We start from the raw sequence: 19,119 nt of genomic DNA, 5'->3' as shown, positions 1-19,119 counted from the left end.
GTCATACAATATTCTTTTTAGAACTGCTCCTATGTCTCAATAGCTTATTCATTGCTTTCTGTAGTTAAATCATTGGTAGTTTTCTACATGCCTGAGTTTAGGCCACAGCCACACCATACATTTAAACTACTGTTATACCATTTTAACAGACATGGCTTCTCCCAAAGAATCCTAGGAACTATGGTTGGCTGAGGGTGCTGAGAATTCCCAAAGTGGTTTAACAATCAATCTCTTTTCATAGGAAACTCCAGGAATTATAGTTCTTTGAGGGATATAGGGGTCTGCAGCTCTCAGCACCCTTAACAAAACTATAGTTCCCAGGACTCTTTGGGGGGGGCATGTTCATTAAAGTGGTTTTACAGTGCTTTAGATGTAGTGTGGATGTGGCTCTTGATTCTCTGTTAATGTAGCAATCTGTCTGTCAATGCATCCATTCCTTTTTCGGTAGTCTTCCAGAATGTCTCTCAGATAATAAAACTATGACAAGGTTTTGATGGTCAACTAGAGTTTTAAATGACATGGGGCCTAGGTAATTGAAGGGCAATCGTTTTCTGTCCACCTGAACTTGACAATCATCTTCAGAGGCCTTTCTTAGAGTCTGTTCTGCTGCCAACCCAAGTTTTTAAAGTTAGGGAGGTGGTGATTGGAGAGAAGTTCTCTCATCTGTGGTGACCCATATGTGAAACAGTCCCTGGAGTGGCTCACCTGGCACTAAATCTGATGTTTTCCCATCTGACCAATTTTATTTATTTTGCAGAAAAACTGTTTCTGCAGTTTTTAAACATTGCACTTTAGTCTATTGTCTCATCTAGGGCTTTTAATTGAAGGGGCATGTAAATAATATAAAACTATTTCTGTTAAATAACATGTGAAATGCTACAATGCAAAATGGCCAGTATCACAAATGAAGGCTACTCTTCACTATAGTGAACGTGGAATAATCAGGAAGCCAAATCAATCATTATCTGTTATATTTTGGCAAAGTGGCATGATCAGTCAGGATTTGCCTCTTGCTTTTATTGTGTTTTATTGCATCCAGAGAAACGTAAATGTTATGAATGTCCTCGGGAGACTAGTATGAGTAAATCCCCATTTTAGAGTTGCGCTGAAATAGCAATTCCTTCTAGAGTCATATAATTGTGCAATATTCTTCAAGGCAATTCAGTATCTTCCAACATTTTTCAAATATTTGCTGTGCCCTAACTGCATGATCTCTAAAAAAAAAAAAGTACACTACCAGGCTGGCAACTATCAGATAATAGTGCTTAATACTGCAAAATTCAGCAGAGAACAGATATAAAAATATTTTAAACATAATTTGCAACTTGCTACATCTTCAAGCTTTATTCTGTTTGATTAATCAAGTAAAAGTTTAGTCACATATTAAAATCCCCCCACCCCGATTAATTGCCCCCAGCTGAAACAAGCATAAGTGTGCATAACTACATTTATTTGCATTTGTCATGTTTCTCTCGTCTCTCATGTTGCCTTTCGTCATCTTCCTTGCAGAATCTCAAGACGGTATGATCCTTGGGGCAAGTGTCTGTGATTATTTTTTTACTTTGTGTTGTATATAATGCCATGTATGTTAATACTACCTGTACTACCTCTAAAGTATTGTTTGTTACCCGATTGGATTTCAATATGAATTTCAAAAAAATGACAAAGATATACATTTTTCAATCCAGCCCTTTCACAGTTGAAGGCTGTAACAGTGAAACAGGTTGGAGGAGGAATATCACCTGAACAGGCTTTAGAAAAATGTAAGTTCCCAACAACCCATATTCTACAGTACCGATGGTCTGAATGGAAAGCTACAGGGGAGAAGTACTACTTATTAATTTAAAAATATTATAATTGGGACAAGACAGTATCAGTATAACCCTAGAGGGATTGTCTAAAAAAAATAAAACTAGGTCAATTCCAGATAGCCTTAGAGTAAGTAGGAAGCAAATTCAGTAGTGCAAAGGCATCAAGCCCTCTGGAATATAAATGCACCCAATAGGGTTAAAGAGAAACATTTTTGTTGTTTTGCTAGAAACAAAAAAATAAAGCAAAAGTGGCATGTTTGAATAGCTAATAAGGGTGACAAGCTGTCATTTGAGATGCATGAGTAGTTCAAAGAAAAATGTTTGGTTAGTGTGCATGCATGCTTTTCCCATCCATGAAAGTCAACTATCCCTTAAAACTGCTTACACATTTAATACGGTTTCTCACTTTACATTGCAGCCAGGTATTTGCTGTACGTGTGTGTCCCAAACAGCCTGGACACATGTTCCAGAAAAATGCCATTGACTGGGTCTCCTTGAGATGTATTGACATCAAGTACCAATGGAATTGCTACTAAAAGCAGATCTCATTCTTCCAGTCAGAGGGGAAAGTAGTTACCTACATTTTTACCTAAATGTTATATCACTGGTAACACAGGTCACTATGTTTGTTAGATTTTTAGACAATTTAAGGAGTTTTGTTTAATGGCTAATTTACCAGATCCTTGCATAACTTGCATTACTGCAGTATCTAAGTATTTAGCGGAAGGCTACGAAACAAAATGTGCCTCACTCTCCTCTGAATTCTAGAAAGAATGAAGTGGTGGCCAAAGAAAATGGTATATGGGGCCAAATAATGCTTCACGTTCCAAAAGGCACATACATGAAACCCAAACACCCAGGACAAATGGGGCAAGAACCAAGAACTACCTACTTTTCAAATTGATTTTCCATTCCTAAAAAAAGTATCTCCAAAAAGGATCAAGAGCAGGAAAGTCTCCTTTTGGAGGCTATATCCAAACCAGTAATCTATGGCTTGCAAATCAAGATTTGATCTTGGTGTGTAATCCTGGCTTACAGGGCAAAACTCTCTCTCACCCATCATAAGAATTGCTGTTAAACACAAACACCAATCTTGCAATAGGTTTTTAAGAGGTTTACACTTTCCACCAAGTTTACCCACAGCTCATCTCCTGCAGTAAAGACATTTCCTAGTCATAAAAAGACATCAAATTCTTTTTATCATATTAACAATAAAAGCAAGCTGCATGTATGTAGAGGACAAACATTATTCAAATGATATTATTTTCATCTAAAAAACTGTAATCACAGCTCAGGTTTACAGATCTGAGCAATTGAAGGTCTATCATTAATAAGCTTTGCTGAAATCAAACAAAGAGGGAAATCCAAACCACATAATGCTTGCAGGTAAGAGCCAGTACACAAATACAGCAATTTGATTTGCCCTCCATCCAGTTATAAGGGCCATCACTTTCACCTTGCACTTTGATTAGCTATTAACATTAAAGTCACTGTTCAGTTGTCCACTCATAGATGATTTTCATGTTATCTTAAGTTTCTTCAAGCAATGTAACTCTATAAAATACTGAAAAACATGGAAATGGTATCCAAGGATTTATGCAGAACAGCATTTTTGTTGGATTTCATTTCAGTCCCTCAATGTCTACTATTGCTAATCTCAGAATTGTGAGGTTAGCTTATTTTTGTAGACTTAAGTTTGAGCAGTTATTTCATATACTGATATGAATGCATTTAGTGCAGTGTACCAGAAGTAGACCTTGAGACAGGAATGAAGTAGCTTCTGTTAAGAGACTTCAGGCAAGGCAGTTTCCCAGGGGCTACTCAAAGGTCTACACAGCCTGAGGGAAAGCCAAACAGAATCTAAGGTCAGTGAACTCATACCATCAACTCCTGAGGAGCAGTGCTATTGTGAAAGAAGAGCATGAGGAAGAATAGATGTACTTTTTTCACAGCAGGAACAATGCCATCATCTGCCAGAACAGTATTTTCTAATGCTGTGAATTCAGGTGGTGGTGATAGTAGTGGACAGGTCTAGTCTTGGTACATGGTCCTTTCGTTAAGTAGGTGCTAGACTCAGACAATAACTGGCCAAAAGTCACCCAGTTAACCCCAAGTCAAAGACCAGCCACTGCACCATAATTTGCCAACTCCTTATTGTTTGGCTGTCAGTTCATCCCTAAAAAAATGGGTATTAAGTTATGTACTGCTGCCTTTGGGGGATCAACGCAGCTGACATGGCTATGGAGGCTGTCATGTTGAGGTCCTGCACTTTAAAATTTAACACTGCTGGCAGGGCCGGCTCCAGGCATGATGGGGCCCTTGGGCACCAGCGTGCCCAGGGCCCCTCCATTCTGCTTCCGTGATCCACGGAAACAGCCTCGGGAGGGATCGCAGCACAGGAACTTCTGAGTCGCCCACCGTCCCGTCCCATCCCCCCCCGCTTCACCTACCTTTCTGCTTTTGCAGCTGCGCGTGCAGGTTTGCCATCAATCAAGATGGCAGCCAAGGTTTCCCTAAGGGGCTGAAGCCTATGCCGCCATCTTGGTTGATGGCAAACTGCAAAAAACAGCAGAGAAAAAGGTAATCGAAGCGGGGGGATGGCAGGCGGTTCGGAAGCTCTTGTTCCCCAATCCACGGCTCCTGTCCTGCTTCCACGGATCGCAGAGGGCCCTCTGTAGCTCCAGGGGCCCTCGGGCCAGTGCCCAACCTGGCCACCCTTTAGAACTGGCCCTGACTGCTGGAGAAACCACCATCAGCCTAAGAATGTTCTGCTGTTTTCTACCTTTTATTTTTTGCTGTTTAAATTGTATACCACCTTGAATGCCTTGGCAGAAAGGCAGCATATTAATGCAGTACATAAAAATACTAAATGGATTAGAAGCTAGGGCCTGTTATTTTTACTTAATCGGTTAGCTCCATCAATTACAGACATGAAGAGATACAGCAAGAATGGAAATCAGCCGAACCTTTGGGAGCATGTGGAAGTGATTTAGGCCCACAAACAGGATCTTATAAAAAAAATTGTACATTTTAGGTATTTGTGTATAATTGTCCTCTAACGAGTACAAGTTTTGTCTTTTATAACACTTAAAAATCCCATATATAGTAGAAAAGAGCAACTTTATATAAAGTTAAATATGGATTAAAAAAACACTTCACCAGAGTCCAGGTCCCTTTTAAACTTTGCATTTTTATTACAATCTGCCCACTCCTCCAGGAAACAAACAGTGAACCTTTGTGACTTTTCTTTCATGGAAAAAAAGTTAAGTGACCCAGAGGAGGTGCTATGTTATATCAATGCCAAACGCGAAAAAACAGGTTTAAAACAAAAGGGCATCCAAAAATGGGGGGGGGGGAGAAAGAAGAATACAAGTATATTAGAAAAAGATACAAGTTAAAAAAAATCTAATTTCTGCTACTCTTTCAACAATTTTCACAGTCAAAGGAGGAATTCAATACAAAAATGCATTTACAAGGTCACCTTCTGGAATAAAATCCACTTTATAAAGACAATTCATGATGTGCATTTTAGAGTTATGACCATTCTGACAGTATTTGTTGTAAGGGGAAATATGATTTGTTCTCTTGTCACTTCTTTCATGAAAAGTAATTAACACACTTAATACTGTGGCTTCAATACCATTTCACCTAAGAGGACAACCGAGTGGACTTCACATTCAATGAAGAACCATGTGCATTTCAGATGCAAACAGCAAGTTTCACATCTGAGATGAAGGGAAAATACAGCATGCGTGAAGAGTTTGGATAGTAGAAATCAGCCTTCTCATTTCCAGAAATGTGTACTAAAACTGCCCTAATGCATTTGGTTGAAATTTAAAATCGAAGTCTAATCATTTGTGATGCTGCTGTTATGAGTGACTCAAGAGATTTATGGTGTCAAGAGAAAGTTTATGAGCAAATAGAAGAGACCATAGGCCAACACCTAAATGTGCATTTGGGATCCCTTATACCCACCACCCTTCTTTTCTGCCACACTGTATTTTTTTGCTCAAGTATCTATAGCACCAGACAAGGAACTGCAACAGTGGTTGTCTCTCTCCAGCAAACAATCATATCACCTAGTTTTGTAGGTGTGGAAGAAGCAGACCTGATGTTTCTGGAAAGAACTATCTACACTCATTCTGGCTGCCAGGCTATAAGTTAAGAAAGTGAGGCAGGCAGAGGATAAGGCTCCTCAAGGTGCCTGCAGGCTATGCCTGGAAATTCAAGCTAAAGCTCAGAACATTTAAGAACATATGCACGACAAAGTGTTCCTATGTTAGGTAAAATATATTGCCAATATAGATGAGATAAATCCCAACATACCTGCAGCCCTGTGTGTTGGCAAACTATGGCTTGGGGAGGAAATCAGTGTCAGAGGGGCAAGAAAACACAATTTTTTACATTTTCTTCTCAGATTTTATTTGAAATCTAATTCAAGTTGTCAAAGCTACAAAAAGGGGAGAGGAGGGTAACAAGTGTTTGTGTGTTTTTTTCCTAACTCACAACATTCTAAAACAAAATATCACTACTGCCAGCAGATCAGTTACACACATTTCAGATGATGTTTCTAAACACAAAATTTCTTCCTGGGAAGTAGCCACAATGAAAGTATTTTGTACAATATAAAACAATGACAGGTCTAGCGATGCAGTTACTCATGAGTATACACGTGCATTCACAAAAAAATTAGGAATGCTTTTTTGTTTTGTTTTTTAAACAGACTCTTCAGGCACAAAAACAAAACCGCATTTCCAGTAAGTGACAGCATAAAAATTAAGAGTTTGTCAGTGTTTGCTCTTCTTTGACTTTTTGTGGGATCTGTGTGGAGAGCGGGACTGAGATCTGGATTTTTTCCCTGACTTTTTAGGAGACCTGGATCGTGACCTTCTTGATCTTTTGGGTGTCCTTGAGCCGGATGGTGACCTAAAAATAAATGTCTAATATCAGTAGGTTGTTCATTTGATTTCTGCCTGCCAATATTGATCCCATTCTTATTGTTTTGCAAAGGGCAGGGGAGAGAAAGAGAGAGAAGGAGATAATTCTTAACCATGCTGAACTGGATGCAATCTTCCCCAAACAGGTTTTACTCTATTCTATAACACACTATGTATAACAGTGGAGCAGAAAATAAAATAAGAACATAAGAAGAGCCTGCTGGATGAGGCCAGTGGCCCATCTAGTCCAGCTTCCTGTTCTCACAGTGGCCAACCAGGTGCCTGGGGGAAGCCCGCAAGCAGGACCCGAGTGTAAGAACACTCTCCCCTCCTGAGGCTTCTGGCAACTGGTTTTCAGAAGCATGCTGCCTCTGACTAGGGTGGCACAGCACAGCGATCATGACTAGTAGCCATTGATAGCCCTGTCCTCCATGAATTGGTCTAATCTTCTTTTAAAGCCATCCAAGCTGGTGGCCATTACTGCATCTTGTGGGAGCAAATTCCATAGTTTAACTATGCGCTGAGTAAAGAAGTACTTCCTTTTGTCTGTCCCGAATCTTCCAACATTCAGCTTCTTTGAATGTCCACAAGTTCTAGTATTATGAGAGAGGGAGAAAAACTTTTCTCTATCCACTTTCTCAATGCCATGCATAATTTTATACACTTCTATCATGTCTCCTCTGACCCGCCTTTTCTCTAAACTAAAAAGCCCCAAATGCTGCAACCTTTCCTCATAAGGGACTCGCTCCATCCCCTTGATCATTCTGGTTGCCCTCTTCTGAACCTTTTCCAACTCTATAATATCCTTTTTGAGATGAGGCGACCAGAACTGTACACAGTATTCCAAATGCGGCCGCACCATAGATTTATACAACAGCATTATGATATCGGCTGTTTTATTTTCAATACCTTTCCTAATGATCCCTAGCATGGAATTTGCCTTTTTCACAGCTGCCGCACACTGGGTCGACATTTTCATCGTGCTGTCCACTACAACCCCAAGGTCTCTCTCCTGGTCGGTCACCGCCAGTTCAGACCCCATGAGTGTATATGTGAAATTAAGATTTTTTACTCCAATATGCATAATTTTACATTTGTTTATATTGAATTGCATTTGCCATTTTTCTGCCCATTCACTCAGTTTGGAGAGGTCTTTTTGGAGCTCTTCGCAATCCCTTTTTGTTTTAACAACCCTGAACAATTTAGTATCGTCAGCAAACTTGGCCACTTCACTGCTCACTCCTAATACTAGGTCATTAATGAACAAGTTGAAAAGTACAGGTCCCAATACCGATCCTTGAGGGACTCCACTTTCTACAGCCCTCCATTGGGAGAACTGTCCATTTATTCCTACTCTCTGCTTTCTGCTTCTTAAGCAACTCCTTATCCATAAGAGGACCTCTCCTCTTATTCCATGACTGCTAAGCTTCCTCAGAAGTCTTTGGTGAGGTACCTTGTCAAAAGCTTTTTGAAAGCCTAAGTACACTATGTCCACTGGATCACCTCTATCTATATGCTTGTTGACGCTCTCAAAGAATTCTAATAGGTTACTGAGACAGGACTTTCCCTTGCAGAAGCCATGCTGGCTCTGCTTCAGCAAGGCTTGTTCTTCTAAGCGCTTAGTTAATCTAGCTTTAATAATACTTTGTACCAGTTTTCCAGGGACAGAAGTTAAGCTAACTGGCCTGTAATTTCCGGGATCCCCCCTGGATCCCTTTTTGAAGATTGGCGTTACATTTGCCACTTTCCAGTCCTCAGGCATGGAGGAGGACCCGAGGGACAAGTTACATATTTTAGTTAGCAGATCAGCAATTTCACCTTTGAGTTCTTTGAGAACTCTCGGGTGGATGCCATCCAGGCCTGGTGATTTGTCAGTTTTTATATTGTCCATTAAGCCTAGAACTTCCTCTCTCGTTACCACTATTTGTCTCAGTTCCTCAGAATCCCCTCCTGTAAATGTTAGTTCAGGTTCAGGGATCTGCCCTATATCTTCCACTGTGAAGACAGATGCAAAGAATTCATTTAGCTTCTCTGCAATCTCCTTATCGTTCTTTAGTATGCCTTTGACTCCCTTATCACCCAAGGGTCCAATCGCCTCCCTAGATGGTCTCCTGCTTTGAATGTATTTATAGAATTTTTTGTTGTTGGTTTTTATGTTCTTAGCAATGTGCTCCTCAAATTCTTTTTTAGCATCCCTTATTGTCTTCTTGCATTTCTTTTGCCAGAGCTTGTGTTCCTTTTTATTTTCTTCATTTGGACAAGACTTCCATTTCATGAAGGAAGACTTTTTGCCTCTAAGAGCTTCCTTGACTTTGCTCGTTAACCATGCTGGCATCCTCTTGGCCCTGGTGGTACCTTTTCTGATCTGCAGTATGCACTCCAGTTGAGCTTCTAATATAGTGTTTTAAACAACTTCCAAGCATTTTCGAGTGATGTGACCCTCTGGACTTTGTTTTTCAGCTTTCTTTTTACCAGTCCCCTCATTTTTGTGAAGTTTCCTCTTTTGAAGTCAAATGTGACCGTGTTGGATTTTCTTAGCAATTGGCCAGTTACATGTATGTTTAATTTAATAGCACTGTGGTCACTGCTCCCAATCGGTTCGACAAAACTTACATCTCGCACCAGGTCCCGGTCCCCACTGAGGATTAAGTCCAGGGTTGCCATCCCTCTGGTCGGTTCCATGACCAACTGGTCTAGGGCATAGTCATTTAGAATATCTAGAAACTTTGCTTCTTTGTCATGACTGGAACACATATGCGGCCAGTCTACGTCTGGGTAGTTGAAATCACCCATTACTACCACATTTCCTAGTTTGGATGCTTCCTCAATTTCATATCTCATCTCAAGGTCTCCCTGAGCATTTTCATCAGGGGAACGATAGATCGTTCCCAGTATTAAATCCCTCCTGGGGCATGGTATCACCACCCACAATGATTCTGTGGAGGAGTCCGCCTCTTTTGGGATTCGAGCTTGCTGGATTCAATGCCTTCTTTCATGTATAGAGCGACACCGCCACAAATACGTCCTTCCCTGTCCTTCCGATATAGTTTATATCCAGGGATAACCGTATCCCACTGGTTTTCTCCATTCCATCAGGTCTCCGTTATGCTCACTATATCAATGCTCTCCTCTAAGACCAAGCACTCCAGTTCTCCCATCTTGCTTTGGAGGCTCCTAGCATTAGCGTACAGGCACTTGTAAGCAGTGTCTCTCTTCAAGTGTCTTTGGCACTTTTGGTTTGGCCTGTGGTAATTTTGCCCTTCTGAACTGAATCCTGCGCCCCTGCTCTCACAATGCCTACTCCTAGGCCTACCCCTTTTAAAATTTCATCATTTCTTTGGTCTTTATCCGGGGGGGGGAGGTTTATTCCGAACCGGACCTTCCTCAGCTCCTGTCGGGTTTCCCCCCTCAGTCAGTTTAAAAGATGCTCTGCCACCTTTTTAATGTTAAGTGCCAGCAGTCTGGTTCCATTCTGATTCAAGTGGAGCCCGTCCCATTTGTACAGGCCCGGCTTGTCCCAAAATGTTCCCCAGTGCCTAACAAATCCAAATCCCTCCTTCCGACACCATCGTCTCATCCACGCATTGAGACTACAAAGCTGTGCCTGCCTGGCTGGTCCTCCACGTGTAACCAGTAGCATTTCAGAGAAAGCCACCTTGGTGGTCCTGGCTTTCAGCATCCTACCTAGCAACCTAAAATTTGCTTCCAGGACCTCACAGCTGCATTTCCCCATGTCATTGGTGCCAACGCGCACCACGACCACTGACTCCTCCCCAGCACTGTCTACCAAACTATCTAAATGACAGGTGATATCCTCAACCTTCGCACCAGGCAGGCAAATCACCTTGCGGTCTGCACGCCCATCACACACCCCACTGTCTATGTTCCTAATGATCTAATCGTCCACTACAAGGATCCCTCCATCCCCCATTGATATATCCTCGGCACGAGAGGATAGCTGCTCATCCCCCAAGGAATGGGTCCCGTCTAAGGGATCGTTTCCCTCTTCCTCGGCTGGATGTTCTCCTTCCCCGAGACCATCATTCTCCATGATAGCAGGAGAGCTATTATCCTTGGAGTGGGACACAGCTATAATGTCCCTGAAGGCCTCATCCACACACCTCTCTGCCTCTCTCAGCTTGTCCAGGTCAGCCACCTTGGCCTCAAGGAAATGAAGTCGTTCCCGGAGAGCCAGGAGCTCATTGCACCGAGAGCACACCCACGACTTCTGTCCAACAGGCAGATAGTTGTACATGCTGCAGGCAGTGCAAAACACTGGAAAGCCCCCACACCCCTGCTGGCTTCTTACCTGCATAGTTTTGTTTAAGGTTTATTAAGTTAATGGGTTGGACACTGCAGTTTAGCTCAGCTCAGGGAACAAATGGGCAGAGTGGGGGGCTAGGGTGCTGTGAATTTATATGTGTGGCTGGTCCCTCCCAGCTACTGCTGCCAGCCAATGATGTGTTAACTGAGGCTGATGGCTCAACTGTCAATTGGGGCTTAACTTCTTAGGATTATCTCAGGCTTTCTTCCATTGAAGGTCGGCAGGCTTCCTTCCTTGGGGGGGGGCTGTTTAAGGACTTTGACTAGTGGTACTAAGAAAGGTTAACTAGCTTTTACTCTATTTTTTATTTTTATTTTATTTGCTGACAACAACCACTTTCAGTGCAAGTTCCCCTGTAGTTTTAAGTGGTGCCTTGCACTCTGGCCTGGACAAAGTAGACTAGCTTTTGGCTGCTTTTAATCTAAGCAGGGGGCTGAGACTTCCAGGTGAGTTTTTTTTTGTTTTCCCACCTAGAACAGCCTGACCTTTTTTTAACCTAGGGAAACAGAGCTTGTGGTTGCGTTTAAGGAAGGTTAAAGCTGCCCTTTTTAGCAAAGACAGCTTACTCTCTCCCTGTATGTATTGGTATATGTATATGTACATATGATCTCTACCTTTTTACTGCACGCAGACTGACCTCAGGTCGCAATGCTCCAAACACTTAACTGGTACAGTAGGGCATACTTCTAAATAGATAGGCATATGACTGGTTGCTTAATGTCTCATATCAAACCAAAGTTATGCCTCACTAAACTGTTAATCACCTCCTCCACCACTTCATATACACACACACAAACTCTTTAGAGCCTAAAACAGGGATGGGGAGGATATGACCCCCCAAATGTTTTGGGACTCCATCTCTCATTAGTCCCAGCCAACATGATCACTAGTAAGGGATGATGAGATATATAGTCCAACATTATCTGGGAAGCCACAGGCACCCCCCCCCAATCCCTGACCTAAAGCATTTAAACCCACTATTTGCGGCTAGCTTTGGAATAACATACAATGTGGCCTGACAGTAACCAACAGAAATGGAAGATATCAGGCCTTTTGCATACTAGTCATGAAATCTACATTAGCCCAATATTTCATACCAACAATAATACCACCATGGTGTATTCAGCAGTCTTATGTATCTCATTAACCTACACAATCAGATGAAATCCTCACCATGAAGTAATTATAAATGTCAGTGTAAAGCCCTTGCATAACAAAATGGATTTCCAGAAACAAGCTGCTTTACCTTTTGGGTTTTTTACTAGCATCTCTGGGAGAATCCTTGTGAGACGACCTGGAGCGTGAGCTTTCTTTGTGGGATCTTTCTGATCGCTCCGAGCGTTCTGATTTTGGTGATGGTGATTTTGCTCGCCTACTTCCACTGCTGCGGGATGGACTAGGTGATGTGCTGTGTCGCCTTTTCCTTTTTTCAAAAACAGAAATTATGAGCACCTACACAAAGATGTCTATCACCTCATAATTTATATAAACACAGTTTAACAATTAGTTTAGGAACATTAAATGCATAAATATTCAGAATTCCCTTATGTACATTCTCACAGCAGCGAGAGTTACATTTGCAAAGCACTGAAGACAATAAGGCTGCCCATCAAATTTGCTCCTTCTAGAAGGAAGGGCAGGGTATAAATTTAATAAATAAATAAAAACTGTGGCTGCTGTGCTTACAAAAAAAACAAAAACCTGAGGCACAATATATTTCAGATTTCTGTTTCTAACAGAACTCTCATTAACAGTAATGACAAGTATTTCAATTTAACTGAATCAGCAGTGACTTCAAGTCCCACTTGGATCAGCTACCTTCCAGAGTTCCCAATATTGAACAGTGCTGTCTTCAAGCCTTGCTTTAGGCAGGGATTGGGTACACTCTGGCTTTCCTGGTTGGAAACTGCAGAGTGTAACAAATCCCAGCGGGGCTTTAGCCAGCACCATTCAACATTTAAGGCCCCCAATTGTTCCTTTGCAGTCATGTCTTTACTTGCCCCACACCTGACATCACATATAGGCTAGTGGACGTGGCTTGAAGAAAAATATCTCATGGGTCAAATGTGTATCTTTGCTGGAGCTAATCAGGCCCACAATCCAGAGGTTCCCCACCACTGCTTTAAACAATCTTGTTTTTCAGATACTATGTCTTGTGTGCATCCTTTATGCCATTTGATAAAAGCAACAATGGCTTTAAATATTTCATTTTAGAGTGGCTGTATACGTTTGTCACAGTTAAACTAGATAACTGGATCATCATTTCATTCTAAAGGCTAAGATACTTTAGCATTTCTGACTGTAAAATTTACAGCATAATGACCAGCTTACAAAAACAATACTGTCTTTATAACAAACATGACAACTCACACCCCACTGTAAATTACATTTGTAAGTATTATTTGCCATTACCTAAAGTATATCCAAATTTAGGTGCCCCAAAAAACAATTCTAACATAAAATCTGGTAAGCTCAGGTAGCCTTGGTTGCACAGAGTGCCTTCTACCAACTTTGGTTGGTGGCCCAGCTACGCCCCTATCTGGTCAGGGAGAACCTGGCTTGAATTGTCCATGCTCTGGTAACCTACAAGTTAGATTACTACAATGCGCTCTACGTGGGGCTGCCTTTGAAGACGGTTTGGAAGCTGCAGCTTGTGCAAAATGCAGTGGCCAGATTGGTAACAGGGACCAGACAGTTTGAACATATAAAACCGATTCTGGCCCGCTTGCATTGGCTGCCTGTATGTTTCTGAGCTCGATTCAAGGTGCTGGTTTTAACCTATAAAGCCTTACACGGCTTAGGACCACAATACCTCATGGAATACCTCTCCCGACATGAACCCACCCGTACATTACGCTCAACATCCAAGGCCCTCCTCCGGGTGCCAACTGCGAAGGAAGCTGGGAGTCTGGCAACAAGGGAGAGGGCCTTCTCAGTGGTGGCCCCCAAATTATGGAATGATCTCCCTGACAAGGTGCCCCTGGCGCCAACACTGTTATCTTTTCGGCACCAAGTCACAACTTCCCTCTTCTCCCAGGCATTTTAGCATGTGTTTTTAATTGCTTTTTAAAAAATGTGTTTTTAAATTTGTGTATTTGTTTTTAATGTTTTTAATTCTTATAAACTGCCCAGAGAGCTTCGGCTATAGGGTGGTATACAAATGCAATAAATAAATAAGTAAATAAATAAATTTTAAGACGTTTTGTTTTAATGTATTTTAAAGTCTGTTTTTATGATGTTTTAAAGTGTTTTTCATGCTTCTGTTTGCTGCCCTTGGCTCCTGCTGGGAGGAAGGGCAGGATATAAATCAAATAATAAATAAATAATTGGTAGACCTATAACCACAAATATAGTATTTTTTATATGCAGCATGCTATTAATGTACATGGTGCCTTGCAAAGGACAGGAGGATAGGTCCCTGTCCTGAGGAGCTTACCATCTAAAGTGAGGTGGAGACTAGATTATAGGTTTAGTTTCATTTGGGCAGGAGTGGAGAATGTGTGCTCCAAGATGATGTTGGACTCTGTTGCGTTCTCACCTGCTATCACTCTACCTTTGGTAGAATGACAGCATTCTGCAACGGACTGCCTTCAATTCGATTCCGACTTATGGCGACCCTACGAATAGGGTTTTCATGGTAAGTGGTATTCAGAGGTGGTTTACCATTGCTGTCCTCTGAGGCTGAGAGGCAGTGACTGGCCCAAGGTCACCCAGTGAGCTCCATGGCTGTGTGGGGATTTGAACCCTGGTCTCCCAGGTCATAGTCCAACACCTTAACCACTACACCACACTGGCGCACTCGCTTGCTCGCTCGCTCTCCTGCATGCATGCATGCATGCACGCACGCATGCACGCACGCACTCACACTCTCACTCTCTATAACAATGCTATTAGTGATGTTGCCTTATCCTCCAACCCAAAGTCTTTGCTAACAGATTGTCCATGTATACAGTCAAGCCCCAACCCCCTGTGTATCTCTATGTCTCTAAAAGATCACAACCTTGCATTGATCCCCTGTAATCTGTTACAGTTACTCTCTAGGGTAAACTCCACTGCCACAATTTGATACTGTTTCAACCTTTGTTTAGCTTTTGCCAACACTTGTATTCTTTGTGCGAGCTGACCAAGAACCAGGCGTGTCTTTTAAAACCAACAGATTTATTTAACAGAAGGTATGAATAAAACAAAAATACTTTTAACTCTGTTTCTCAAACGTGTGGTTACCGACTGCTGTTCCTCAGTTCATATAAAATACACTCACTAAGTTCCTTTAACACTAAGTACAACGCTGTCTCACTACTCACTATTAACCATCCTTCCAACCCTATCCCTCTCAAGTCTCTGCTCTATCCAACTGTCAACTGTCATTTTCTCAAATATAAACCAACCATCTCTCATTCTCTCAGCCAATCAAACACAGCATTCACCCACATTCCATCTCACTCACTCCCCCTCTCTTTACTAACACTTACCATATATACTACCAATCTCTACCATAAATATCATGATATATACATATTGAAGCATCACAGACTCTAGTTCATGTCAGCCCCAGCAAGTATGACCAATGGTCAGGGATTATGGAAACTAATCTAGCAGCATCTGGAGGCCCAGTGGTTCCCCATCCCTGCAGGAGCACACATGTAACCTTCAATTCTATAAATGCTGTAGCACCAACACTTTGGAATTCCCTCCCCTTAAATGGTAGGCAGACACCATCTCTGTTATCCTTTTGGCACCTACTGAAGACCTTCCTCTTTCAACAAACCTTTTAAGTAGAGATATCATGATATGTACATATTGAAGCATCACATCTCCCCCCCCCGCCCCACAATATTAGAAGCATAGTATTCTTCTTGTGCCCAAGAATAATACATGTTCCCAAAGGGTTCCTTGCACTCAGGACAAGAATGTACACAGTCCCAGTTTAGGGTCAGGTGATGGAAGTCTCTAGTCCATGATTGTCTAGATTGTCTGCCAGCACATTGTCCTTTCCTTTGATATACATAAAGTCCATTTGATATTCCTGCAGTGCTCACAACCATCTTTGAAGCATGGTGTTACTGTGGTGATTCTAGATCCTCTTCCCCACACAGAGGAGTGTAGTTTACTCAAAGCCCACATGATGAGCTTTTGCACAAGAGTACTTCTCTCCCTTGGTGTTAATTTTCTGCTCAAGAAGGTAACAGGATGATTTGTGCCTTTCTTCTCCTGCGTCAGCACAGCTCCAAGGCCCAGGTCAGAGGCCACAATGAAAGGTTGCTCATAATCAGGAGCTATACACACTAGACTCTGACACAAAGGCTTGTTTTAACTGGTCGAAACCCTCTTAACACTTCCATTCAGTTTTCCCAGGCTGTTTCTTTTTAGGTAACTCAAACAATGGAGTAGCTGTACCTTGAACTCTCTTGATGAACTTCCTATAATAACCTGCCATACCCAGGAATGCTTGCACCATCTCTGTTATCTTTTTGGCACCTGCTGAAGACCTTCCTCTTTCACCAAGCCTTTTAAGTAGAGATGTTTTCCAACACAAACGCAGACTGGGATTTGCTTTTTAAGGTGTTTTTAAAACTGCTTTGTTTTAATGTTTTAAAAAATGTTTTGTTTTAGTATGTTTTAAAGTCTTTTGTTCAATACATTTTAGAGTGCTTTTAGTGTTTTTGTTTGCTGCCCTGGGCTGCTTCTGGGAGGAAGGGTGGAATATAAATTTAATTTAAAAAATAATAAAATAATATACCTTTCTTTCCTTGTTGGTGTACATTCTTCTTTCTCCTTCTTCTCTTTTGATCTGGATTCAAATTTCTCTTTGTCCTTCTTGTCTCTTTCCCTTTCCCTCTCCAGCTCCTTTTCCTTTTCCTAGATTGAAAAGTATTTGAGTACTTTAGACAATTTAGGGTACGTCATACATACAGCAACAGAAAATCCATTTTCAAGCTGTACAAAAACAAGAGGTAACGCTGAAATTAAGGGAACAAGAAATGGTAAAAGGCAACTTCCTAAGTCAGATCACTGATCCATTTAACTCAGTGCTGTCTAAACTGACTAGCAATGAGTTTGCAGGTTTTCACTCAGGCTCCACCTAGATATGCCAGAGATTGAATCTGGAGCTTTCTGCATGCAAAGTTTCACAAAAACAAAATACAATACAAATTGTTTTAAAGTATGTCTTTTTAATCACAGTCATTCCAGTCCTCAAACATCTTTAGATCAAAGTTACAAACAGTTATTGGTTTTAAAAATGGTATTGAATTGCATGTGCACTATAAACATTGTTAGGAGTAGTAAACATAGTAAACATTGTATGGCACTGTAAACACTGTTAGGAGTTGTGTAACCTTTAACGTTGGGATTTTACTGCTAAATCGCTTTCAAAATATATACAGTGAAGAGAAATATAATAAATCCATTACAAGGACATAAATGACAGACTATGTTTCTGGTAGCTTACATAATCTATTGTTTGTATATACTTAACAGTGTAATAAAGCCTTCAATGAGATTCTATATACTCATACTCAATTTTAAAATGCAGTCCTACACTATCACCCACAGAAATAAGGCTTTAAGTATCACAGACAGAACAAATAACCTATCTGGACAGGTCTAGAACACTAAACAGGCAAACTGTTAGCTGTTCCATCACCACCAGTCTTTGAAATCTTTATTATAAAGTCTACCAAGGGCAACGTGAGGCCAGTATAATTCAATGGGTTGGACTCATACCATTAGTGGGCATGAGCATGAGGCTTGCTGCTGCTTGTGCACATTATGCTAAACAAAAGCTTGGCACTATGTTCAAAATTGGCCTATCACTATTACAAATGCTAATCTAAAACTTAACATTAACTTTAAAAAAAATCCAAAACAGTAGCGCTACTTACTCTCTGGAGTAGTTTATCACGGTAGTGTTCAACCTGTTCTGAAAAACTCTGGCCTGGTTTCTTGGGTCTTTTTCCAGATTCTAACTCATCTTGAAACTTCATTACCTTGAGCTGTGAAAATACACACAAGAGTTACCTGAAAGTCTCAAAGTTGTAACATATACAAAATTCAAATAAGGGTTTTTATTTATTTTGTTTCAACCACAGGGCACATTCTCATAACTTTCTCTTCAATGGAGAGTTCAAAACAATTAATTGGTACCTGGTACTTCACTATAGTAAAATATATGTAAAGTTGACATGTATTTTAATATGTAATATGCTGAGTTTTAAAACTTGTTTTTAACTTTGACTTTTACTGACAATTTTAATGTATACTTTATATTCTTTATAACTGGTTAGATATTTTATTTAAAATGGCATGGTCAAAGAAAATCCTTGGGTGTGCTTTTTCAGCTGAATGGGCAGGAGAAGCCCAGAAACTAGGAAGAATGAGCTCTTGATGACAGTGAAAAGAAGAAAGGACTTTGGGATGAGAAAAAGGGTTAGTGTGTAAGGCAACTCTGTCACTGTTGAAAGGTACAAGCGTTTATCCACAGACCGAGCATTAAGTTCTGACACCCTCCTGGCAGATGTGATGGCCATGAGAAAAAGAACCTTGAATGACAGGAGACGCACCAAGACAGAGTTCAGTGTTTCAAATGGAGGCTTATGAAGAGTCATCAAGACTTTGTGTAAATCCCAAGTAGGAAAACGGTGTTGAGCTGGTGGTGAAGATATGGTTGCTCCCTGAAGAAAACGCTTTAGAAAAGGATGAGAACCTAAGGACTTATCCACAGATTTTGAAAGAATAAAAGTAAGAGCCTAAGCTTGTTGCCTTAGGGCGTTAGGTCTGAGACTCACAGAAAAGCCATCCTGAAGAAAACCTTCTGGCTTCTTGGAGCACCATGATGAAAACACCTTCCAGAGGCAGAGAGTGGAGGGATGTAATGTCCATCCATGAGTTTGGGAATTTTGCTTTGAAGTCGTCTCCATTCAAATCTCCACACATGAAGATACAGCAAAGCCGGGTCTGGATGGTACAGGCAAGTCTGGGACAGTAGATCCTCCTGGCAAGTAGAGGCCAAGGAGAAGATGTTGCCAAATTGGTTAACTTGGAAGAC

The 19,119-nt window shown here is 41.2% G+C and overlaps 1 protein-coding gene across 5 annotated transcripts in view; it reads right to left on the bottom strand.

The window, feature by feature from the left end:
• Positions 1-4,981: 4,981 nt before the first annotated feature.
• The window catches only part of U2SURP (U2 snRNP associated SURP domain containing), a 73,413-nt gene continuing 59,275 nt past the window's right edge, over positions 4,982-19,119 (bottom strand). For all 5 annotated transcript variants that reach the window (XM_061636937.1, XM_061636938.1, XM_061636940.1 and 2 more), the window contains 4 exons: positions 17,957-18,067; positions 16,813-16,931; positions 12,319-12,495; positions 4,982-6,737 (listed from right to left, as the gene is read on the bottom strand). In XM_061636937.1, coding sequence (XP_061492921.1) covers positions 6,599-6,737; positions 12,319-12,495; positions 16,813-16,931; positions 17,957-18,067 — 546 coding nt within the window. In that variant the 3' untranslated portion in view covers positions 4,982-6,598. The remainder of the gene's footprint in view (positions 6,738-12,318; positions 12,496-16,812; positions 16,932-17,956; positions 18,068-19,119) is intronic.

The sequence above is a fragment of the Rhineura floridana genome, chromosome 7 (genome assembly GCF_030035675.1).
Source record: "Rhineura floridana isolate rRhiFlo1 chromosome 7, rRhiFlo1.hap2, whole genome shotgun sequence".
In the NCBI taxonomy this organism is placed as follows: Eukaryota; Metazoa; Chordata; class Lepidosauria; order Squamata; family Rhineuridae; genus Rhineura; species Rhineura floridana.
This window is presented reverse-complemented; position numbering and strand designations above follow the sequence as displayed.